Below are 9860 nucleotides of genomic sequence, written 5' to 3' on the forward strand. Positions count from 1 at the left end.
TTTGTTCATTCAACAAGTATTTACCAAGTGCTGGACATAGCGCTAAGCTCTCTGTTAGGTGGCAAAGGTGAATTAGGGCAGGCTCTTTCATGGAGATACTCACAGTCTAGTGGAGGACAGACGAGGAAACTAGTCATTACAACCCAATCTGCTACTGTGTTGTCATCGAGTTTGAACCGAGGGCTCTGGGACAGAAGAATGTGGGATTCACCCTGCCTGAGGGGACCCGGGGCTCACAGAGCCAGAGGGACCTGAGCTGTATGCATCTCCAAGGCTGACAAGTGGGATTAGGTGCCCAGGAAGGGGGTTGGGCTATTCATGGCAGTTCCAAGCTGAGGGATCATCGGATCCACAGGCAGGAGGCTTGAAATAGGCGACTTTGCCAGAGCAGTAATACCTTGGAGTGGCTTAAGCTTTGAGGTTTGGGATAGGGTAAGGGAGCAATGGGTGTCTGGGTGCAGGAGGCAGGAGGTGACGGGCAGAGGGACCTGAGAGGCTAGGCAGGAGGCCCAAGGGCAGTTTCAAAGTAGGGAAATCACATGATCGGATCTAAGTTTTAGTTAGATAACTGGATGGTCTCTAATGTTCCCTCTCTTCCCTGAGACTTTATGGTAAGTGCTAAATGCATTGTACAGAAATGGAGGGGCAGAGTTCAAGCAGAGATCCTACCCTCCCACCCCTTACACTCCACCCCCTCCGTAATCTGCAGAGAAGGGAGAGAAAAAAATATTGATTCTTCCCAATTTACAGTATGGGTAGGCTGACTGGCTTGAAGGGACTTGGAAGAAGAAGCAGACAAAATATGTTTTAGAAATAATATTAGATATTCATTTCAATGTATTCTTTTTAATTTTTATCTATTTATTTGAAGTATAGATTTACAAAATTGTGTTAGTTTCAGGAGTACAGCAAAGTGATTCAGATATATATATGTATATGTATATATATATATATATATATATATATATATATATATATATATATATATATATATATTCCTTTTCAGATTCTTTTCCATTACAGTTTGTTACAAGATATTGAACTTAGTTCCCTGTACTATACAGTAGGACCTTATTCATGTCAACGTATTCTATGGATTATATGATCATGTATATGTGGGACTTGAAGTAGCCTCACTTTGCCCTCTCCTCAAAGACAGGGAGCTTGTCTAGCTCACCTTTGTTTGTCCAGCACCTCACACAGAATCAGGCGCCCCAGAGGCGCCTGGGAAACACTGGAGGGGGGAGGGCGGAAAGGGAGGGAGGAACTCGCCCTTGGGAAACACCCCTTTTTCGGCAGCGGTTCCCAAGCCCCGGACCTCTGACCTCCCACCAGCAGGGGGCAAGAGAGCGTCCCCGCGCGCCGCGAAAGGGCGGAGCTGGGCGGAGCGAAGCCCCAGCGCGCGTAGCCATGCAACCTCTTTTCTGTGCACAGCGGAAATAGGTGGATCTCTTTCCGTGCCTAGCGCAGCCATGGTAAGGCGGCTTCTTTGCGAGCTCTTGGGACCGATCAGTTTCCATCCTCCAAGGACTGGGGCTACTCGGGGCTGCGGGGCTCCCGCAGCGGGTGATCGGGCGGAGGCGAAGGGAGAGCGGCTGGTGGGGTGGGCCCAGGCGGGCTCGAGGGCTAGGGCGAACACCGGCTGTCGGCGGTGGGCGGTTGGGGGATGATCGGTTCGGCTGGCGGGAAGGCCTCGGTCTCCCGGCGGGCCACACCCGGTCACGCATCATGCGGCCTTGGGAGGAGCGTCTTGCTTCCCAGGCCGGAGCCCCGAGTGGGCCCAGAGGACAGACGTCGGGCCCGGGGAGGGTGGAGAGTTTTTCCGTCGTGTTTTTGGCACGACCTGACTTTACGTAGTGTGGCCAGTAAGCCTCTGTATACAGCATTAAAAAGGCTTCCTTCTGCATTTTAAGGTGAAAAGTGATCTCACCTTTAGAGTTTGAGTAAGCCATTGTTGGCACGTGGTTGTGCTGAGGTCAGATTAAGTCTCTCGTCTAACACTTTAAAACCTGACATATTTCGAGAAATTTTCTGTTTGATTAGTAGTAGCACAGATTGTGGTCAGTTTCTGTTGCTGGCTGGCTGTGTGCCAGGAGGTCCAACCCCTGGCTATTTCACCAGCATGTCCTAGTAAAAACAGCCTCTAGAAGCATACGCACTTTTAAGTGGTAACAAATAATTAGTAACAGGAAACACTGTTCTGAAAGACAGTTACCGTTCTCTGTACAATGAGAAGGCTGGTTGCAGTTTGTGAAATCTACAGTATTTTGCTGTATACTATGTATCCATTTGCTTCTCTGCCTTTAATCACGGCCCTGTGCTTTTTACATTGTCCACATTTTGCTGAAGAGGAGACAGATGCTGGTCTTTAGAGAATAGTTGTAGCTGTGTAAACTGTTCTTGAAAAGACCTGAAACTGTTTAACAGTATTAAAACCGAAAACTCCTTCAGGCTCGTGGTCCCAAGAAGCACCTGAAGCGCGTAGCAGCTCCAAAGCATTGGATGCTGGATAAACTGACTGGTGTGTTTGTAAGTATCATCATATTGTAAGCATGTATTTTTATGTTGTAAGTATCTTTTTTTTTTTTTTTTTTTTTTGCTGTACGCGGGCCTCTCACTGTTGTGGCCTCTCCCGTTGCGGAGCACAGGCTCCGGACGCGCAGGCTCAGCGGCCATGGCTCACGGGCCCAGCCGCTCCGCGGCATATGGGATCCTCCCAGACCGGGGCACGAACCCGTATCCCCTGCATCGGCAGGCGGACTCTCAACCACTGCGCCACCAGGGAGGCCCAGTATCTTTTTTTTTTACAGTTTTTTTTTTTTAGATGTTGGGGGTAGGAGTTTATTAATTAATTTATTTTTGCTGTGTTGGGTCTTCGTTTCTGTGCGATGGCTTCCCCTAGTTGTGGCAAGCGGGGACCACTCTTCATCGCGGTGCGCGGGCCTCTCACTGTCGCGGCCTCTCTTGTTGCGGAGCACAGGCTCCAGACGCGCAGGCTCAGTAGTTGTGGCTCACGGGCCTAGTTGCTCCGCGGCACGTGGGATCTTCCCAGACCAGGGCTCGAACCCGTGTCCCCTGCATTGGCAGGCAGATTCTCAACCACTGCGCCACCAGGGAAGCCCTATGTTGTAAGTATCTTAAGAGACGTGTCTTTTACAGTTTTATCGAGATATGATTGATGTATTTAAGGGACACACTTTATACTGCTCCTTTAAGTGTCAGGCATCCCTGATTACTGTATCCTGTTACTCATTTAAGGGCCCTGTGCTATCTAGCTGTGCCCCACCTCTTACCTAATAATTCTGTGCCTCATTTCTTCCACATACCACATGGATGCAGGACCTCAAATGTTCTTAACGGGCCTGGTCCTCTGAAAGGAAAATGCTGTAAAACTTTAAAGGTCTGGAATAGTTTTGCACACTTTGAATACCTCTTGTTTACCCCAGTGGGGGGGGGCGGGTGATAGTCTGCTGAATCTCAGGACTTCAGAGGTAGTTTGAGTGAATCCCACCAATAGTTTAAGATAACTTTTTTTTTTCTGCACTGTACCTTCGTGGCTATGCGTGGGCTTTTTCTAGTTGCGGCGAGTGGGGACTACTCTTGGTTGCAGTGCGTGGGCTTCTCATTTCGGTGGCCTCTTGTTGCGGAGCACGGGCTCCAGGCGCGCGGGCCCAATAGTTGTGGCTTGCGGGCTCCAGAGCACAGGCCCAGCAGCTGTGGTGCATGGGCCCAGTTGCTCCATAGCACATGGGATCCTTCCGGGCCAGGACTCGAACCCGTGTCCCTCGCATTGGCAGGCGGACTCTCAACCACTGCGCCACCATGGAAGCCCTAAGATAACTTTTAAAATCATTTTACAGGCTCCTCGTCCATCTACCGGTCCCCACAAGCTGAGGGAATGTCTCCCCCTAATTATTTTCCTAAGGAACAGACTTAAATATGCCCTAACAGGAGATGAAGTAAAGAAGATCTGCATGCAGCGTTTCATTAAGATTGATGGCAAGGTCCGCACTGATATAACCTACCCTGCTGGTTTTATGGGTAAGTGGTTAGTGGTGGGCACTTGGTGGTGCTCCTTGATTTTTTTTATCTCCCTCTCTAAAGTTACCCGCAGGCTTTTTCAGTCTCAGAAATAAATCATGACTTTCCCTCTGAAGAGTTTTACTTCCATATTGTAGGGCTGCAAATCATAAATCATTTCTCAAAACCAAATTTCAATTTACTTCAGATTTTACGAGTCATAAAAACAGGATTTTGAAACATTAAAGATTAGCTAGCCATCATTGATCTTAGGAATCCTTGTTAATATTCGAAATGGGAAGCATAAGGGTTTTTTTTCCCCTTATAGTGTGGTTATTGTTCAGCATGGGGGTACTGGGGGTCACTATAGTAACCTTAGTTATTACCATTTGATATCAGATGTCATCAGCATTGACAAGACTGGAGAGAATTTTCGTCTGATCTATGACACCAAGGGTCGCTTTGCTGTTCATCGTATTACACCTGAGGAGGCCAAGGTGAGTGTTGCAAGCAGGCTGGGCCTTCGTTTAGAAAAAGTACTTGATTCTGAGTTACAGCCTGAATTAAGTGCATGGGCCGATCCATTGTGGTGAGGTAGGTAGATTAGAATTACTCATAATCTTATACCTGGAAACAGCCAGTCGAGTTAACATCCTCAACAGAGTGTTTGTTTGTTTGTTTGTTTTTTGCGGTACGCGGGCCTCTCCCGATGCGCAGGCTCAGCGGCCATGGCTCACTGGGCCCAGCCGCTCGGCGGCATGTGGGATCTTACCAGACCGGGGCACGAGCCCGTGTCCCCTGCATCGGCAGGCGGACTCTCAACCACTGCGCCACCAGGGAAGCCCCAACAGAGTGCTTTTTATGGCAGAAATGAATTCTAGCTGAGCAGTGACTTCTGGCTGCCTTTTTTTGAGGCAAGGAGAGTGATTCCTAGGAACGTTTGAGTATCTGAAGTATGGGTCCTTTAAGGATTAAAGGGCCAGAAAACCAATATCTAGTTCAATCCTATTGGCCCTTTGTCTAGCTTTACTCTGGGGAGGGGAAAGGTATTAGTGGAGGGGACCAATAACCCTCGGGGCACTAGTTTGAGATAACTCAAAAAAGGTTACAGACATTGATTATTTAATCCAGTTTGTTGTGATGGTTTTGTGCAAAAGTTCATGGCTTCTTGAATTATTGGCTGTAAGTGAAGGTTAATTCAATTGGATGAATCAGCTAATTTCCTTAGCTACCTTGTTACCAGCAGGCTGGAGGGCACATCCATTGGCATCAAGGTGATTTGATTTACTTAAAGGATGTCTTGGGGAGTGAAATGCTTTGTGAAATTGTTGATTAGATGAACTGGTAATACAATTGCAGTTTGTGAGACAAAACTCAATTGTGACGTAGAAGGAGCCATTAAGAGGCACTTGTTAGCTGTCTGGGTGAGTTGGAGGGAAGAATTCAGACGCCCCTTGAGACTTAAACGACCTGGGAAAGGGGAGGTGATTTGCATTGGAGCAGGGAGGAAATGGTGGTGATTATCCCTCCACCTGGGAGTTTGAGGTTGTGAGGCCTTAAGTGCTTTGAACTTTTAACCTTGGGGGTGATGCAGTACTACAGAGGAAATACATAATAAGAAATAGGAAGGCTAGCCTAGAAGGGGGCAGTGTGCAAGATGAATTTATGGCGGAGTGGGAAGAAAAGTCAGGGACCCCATCATTCAGCTGCAGCTCAGGAAACAGGCTGTTCTGTGTGGGGGCTGGTACCTTCAGCTGCTGGTTGCATCTTTAAGCTGGTGATTTGTGGCTTTGAAAGAACTTGTTTTTTGTACTCTGGAGCATAGTGCATATGAGCTAGACTAATGTGGGTAACCCATGTGTTTCAGTATAAGTTATGCAAAGTGAGAAAGATCTTTGTGGGGACAAAAGGAATCCCTCATCTGGTGACCCATGATGCTCGCACCATCCGCTACCCTGATCCCCTCATCAAGGTGAATGACACCATTCAGATTGATTTGGAGACGGGCAAGATTACTGATTTCATCAAATTTGACACTGGTAAGCAGGCTATGCTACATAGGCATTCTCTTTAAAGGCCAGGCATAAGAGCTGTTCTTCACTTTTATTTTTAAGTTAATTTAATCAAGCCCTATGACTCGTGCAGGGCCTGGGTACAGGGTTTTGTTTGGCGTTTTAGGGGCTCGAGGTGATTCTGATGTGCACCTAGTTAGCAACCAAAGCTAGATGTCTTTTGTTGATGTAGTAACGGATTGGGATGGAGGCAACTCTTATTTTTAAGAATGTTCAGAGAATCTGTAAAACCCTTATGGTGTCTCGTTTCGGCATGGCTTTGTGGTGGCAGTGAGGGTTAGAGAGAGGAATATGTTCTGAACTGTGGGGAGGGAAGTCAGCTAAGAATGTTTTCAGTGGGGAGTTGGGAGAAGCTGTGAACAGGTAACTGCTCCACTGTCCAGGTGTATGGTATTTTTACCTCAGGGATCCAAGTGCTTAGAATGTCCTGTGTGGCAGAGATGAGGTCTTGTATAACATGTTCTCAGGCCTGCTCCAGATCTCAAAAGCCTCCCCATCCATGGAAGTGGCTTGAGGGCTGGGCAGGGAAGTCTAACAAAAAAGCGGAACAAACTTAATTGAGATAACAGCCCTTTGTAATGCTGTCATCCCCCAAATCTGTTCACAACATTAGCAGAGAATTGTGCCTTGGAGGAACAGCAGTAGTCCAGGCAAGACATGGTAAGGACCTAGTGAGGCGGGTGCAATGGAGTTTATTACATTTATTAGCTGTGCAGGAAGGATAGAGCAAATCTTAAAAGAGGGCCCTGAGAGTTCTAGCTTGGGTAACAGATCCATAGAAGTGAATTCAACTGGGACAAAAAGATTAACTTTGACTTTGTTGCAGACCTGTCTCTCTGCTACACAGGGCATGGTTCCTTGTTCTGAGCAGATTGTCTGTTCCTTCCTGCCTAGGTAACCTGTGCATGGTGACTGGAGGTGCTAACCTGGGAAGAATTGGTGTGATCACTAACCGGGAGAGACATCCTGGTTCTTTTGATGTAGTTCATGTGAAAGATGCCAACGGCAATAGCTTTGCCACCCGGCTCTCTAACATTTTTGTTATTGGCAAAGTAAGTCTGGGTCTCTCTGTCTTCTGCCTAGTCCAGAGAAACCTGTACAATGCAAGTACTGGCTGGGATTGCAGTGCCTGGCTCCTGCTGGCTCTGCTGAACCTAGTATAAAGCCACCTCTGGGATAGGGCTCACAACAGGGCTGAGGCAGATCTGTGCATTTTCAGTGTCAGAGAATCAGTGGCGGACCAGTTCACACCTGGGTTGGTGGAAAGTGCCAGTAATGGGATGAATATGCCTTATAGTTAGGTTCTTTAATTTGTGCCTGTGTTGGGGTGGGGGTGTGCTTTTTGAAACTAATGCTTGGCCTTGGGCACTATTTCAGTACTTCTGAGACTAATTATGGAGGGTATTGTAGTTTGCACCTACAGATACAGGCAACAAGTTTAAAGTGGGTATTTCTGATAAACCAGCATCAAAGTGTCTTAAGACTGCCTGACTGTTGCTGAGTGTTTTCACAGACAGGCTTCTCTGTTCCTCTAGATGGGAAGACGAATGTAGCGTGTGCCAACCTGTTGATGGTGTGTAGCAGGTTTTGATTCTCCTTGTTTTCTCCTCCAGGGCAACAAACCATGGATCTCTCTTCCTCGTGGAAAGGGTATCCGCCTTACCATTGCTGAGGAGAGAGACAAGAGACTGGCAGCCAAACAGAGCAGTGGATAAAATCTCTAAATGACGCGATTGGGAAAGTGCTACATAATTAAAAACCTCTTTAGTGTTTGTTGTGGTTTGGGTTTGTGTTTGTTCGTTTTGCTTTGATTTACATTTTCCTTTCTACTTCATAACATGAAAAGTAGATTGAATTTTCAGGCAGGCTTGGGCATTCTGGAATGTGAATCTGTGTCTCCTATAGGCTGGACCTGGGTGGTGGTGGGAGGGAGAACACATCAAACTTGGCAAAGAAGAAGCCGCAAGTAACCAAAGAATGGAGAGAGCCAGGGAAGCCCATAAGGCCAAGCTCCCTTACTTGGCTGAGACCTCATTTACCCTGTTCTCTTAGCCTTTTTTTAAGAAATGATTGCCCTCTTTGGTCTTCATTGCACTACCCATACACAAGCCTGGCTCATCTCTTTTTCCCACATCTGTGTCCAGCTTTGGATACAGGTCATTATAGAGTTATGGGCTCTTGATGTTGCAAAGCAATGCACTTGCTTGGACTTAGTCCTCTATCATTCTCCAGCTGCCACAGCATTCAGTCCTCAGTTGCATTCCTCGGGACTGCAAAACCATGTTTGCTTGCCAGTCTCAAGAGGTGCCCCTGCTGCAAGGGGCCAGCTGTTTAGATCTGTTCCTCATTTTAAGCCCTGGGTCTCTTACAAGAGTGTCAATTACCCTGCAGTGTGATAACGACCAACTCTCCTGTTTACAATGTGCGTCTTCCAGCTGAGAACCAAAACCACCTTGGCCTCCTTTAGCAGGGCTTTTCAATCTTCATACTCTTGGGCCAGATAACTTGTGGGTGGCTGCCCTGTATATTGTGGGATGTTGAGCAGCATTTCTGGCCTCTACCCACCAGATGTTAACAGCATGCCCTTCTGTTCTTCCCTGTTGTGATAACCAGAAACTGACTTGAGCCATAGCCAGATCCCCCATGGGAGCAAAATTGCCCTGTGTTAAGAACCACTGCCTTCTAGATCTCACCGTCACCTTCATTTAATTAACATCTTATTGCAGACCACTTAATCTCCCTTGCCCCTCATGGCAGGATTTGGAGTGAAAAACAGTTGTTTTGGATGTCTTCCTCCATCTGAGGTGTGATGAACCTGTGAAGTCTGCATATTTAACTGGGCATGTCTAATGGTCATCTCTGGTCCAGTGGATGAGGAAGCCTGTTGAGCTGTGGCTTTGGACAGCGTCTCCACTCCTGGCTGCGTCCTGGGCTTGGAGTCAAGCAGTGTAATACTGGTTTTGCCAAAGAACTGAGCAACATACAAACTAGTCGGCAGAAGTAGGATGCATGCCCAGGTGTCTCCCAAGCCCAGGTTTGACCCCACAGGGCATCTCTGCCTTTCATATTGCAAACTAAAGCACAATTGGCTGGGGCCACGGGACTGCTGCTTAAGCAGGAGAAAGGGAATTTCTGCAGAACTGGGTCCAGGCAAATCCAGTGGCAGAGGGGTGTGGAAGTGCCACACATTATTTCAGCCTAATTCTCTTGCCAGGATTGGAGCTTATCGAGAAACGACGAGGGGCCAGATCAGAAGTACTCTTTATGGTGCCCCTTGAGAAACAGGCAGGGAAGACTGAAAGGCTAGAGGGCAGGGGTCACTGAATGCTGGTGGATTATTTTACACTTTCTAGGTTTGTCCTGAGTCTCGGGCAGACGATGGAAATGATTTGAATTTTAGCTAAGGAACCAAAGCAAATATGGGGGATGAAAGGCCTCCAAGTTGGTTTCTTCCACAAGTGCAGTGGTTTCCTAGACGCTGACTGGCCAGCCATCTTTTCCAAATGCGGAATTGGTGTATTTGGCTGCATTCTCTTCATATCACCAGAATTTTTTAAACATTTTAAGTTTATTTTGGTTATTTGTTAAGCTAGCACGGGGATTTTTTTTTTAAGCAACTAGTCCCAATGTGGGGGAAGAGTTCCATCCTCATACCAAGTTGCATCGGTGGACTTAGCAAAAGCAGCCTGTATCATTAGAATGAGCTCCAGTTTCCAAATATATGGCTTGAGTCTTTGTAGGCTTAAGAAGGCTTCCAATTTGATTCAT

The 9860-nt window shown here is 47.2% G+C and overlaps 1 protein-coding gene across 1 annotated transcript; it reads left to right on the forward strand.

Annotated features, from left to right (window-relative positions):
• Window positions 1–1369: 1369 nt before the first annotated feature.
• RPS4X (ribosomal protein S4 X-linked) lies at window positions 1370–7864 on the forward strand. The gene is made up of 7 exons (XM_060086631.1): window positions 1370–1475; window positions 2452–2529; window positions 3861–4041; window positions 4420–4517; window positions 5888–6059; window positions 6987–7144; window positions 7706–7864. The coding sequence occupies exons 1-7, from the start codon at window positions 1473–1475 to the stop codon at window positions 7805–7807; spliced, it is 792 nt and encodes a 263-aa protein (XP_059942614.1). The 5' UTR covers window positions 1370–1472; the 3' UTR covers window positions 7808–7864.
• Window positions 7865–9860: the final 1996 nt, after the last annotated feature.

The sequence above is a fragment of the Mesoplodon densirostris genome, chromosome X (assembly GCF_025265405.1).
Source record: "Mesoplodon densirostris isolate mMesDen1 chromosome X, mMesDen1 primary haplotype, whole genome shotgun sequence".
NCBI classification, from domain to species: Eukaryota; Metazoa; Chordata; class Mammalia; order Artiodactyla; family Ziphiidae; genus Mesoplodon; species Mesoplodon densirostris.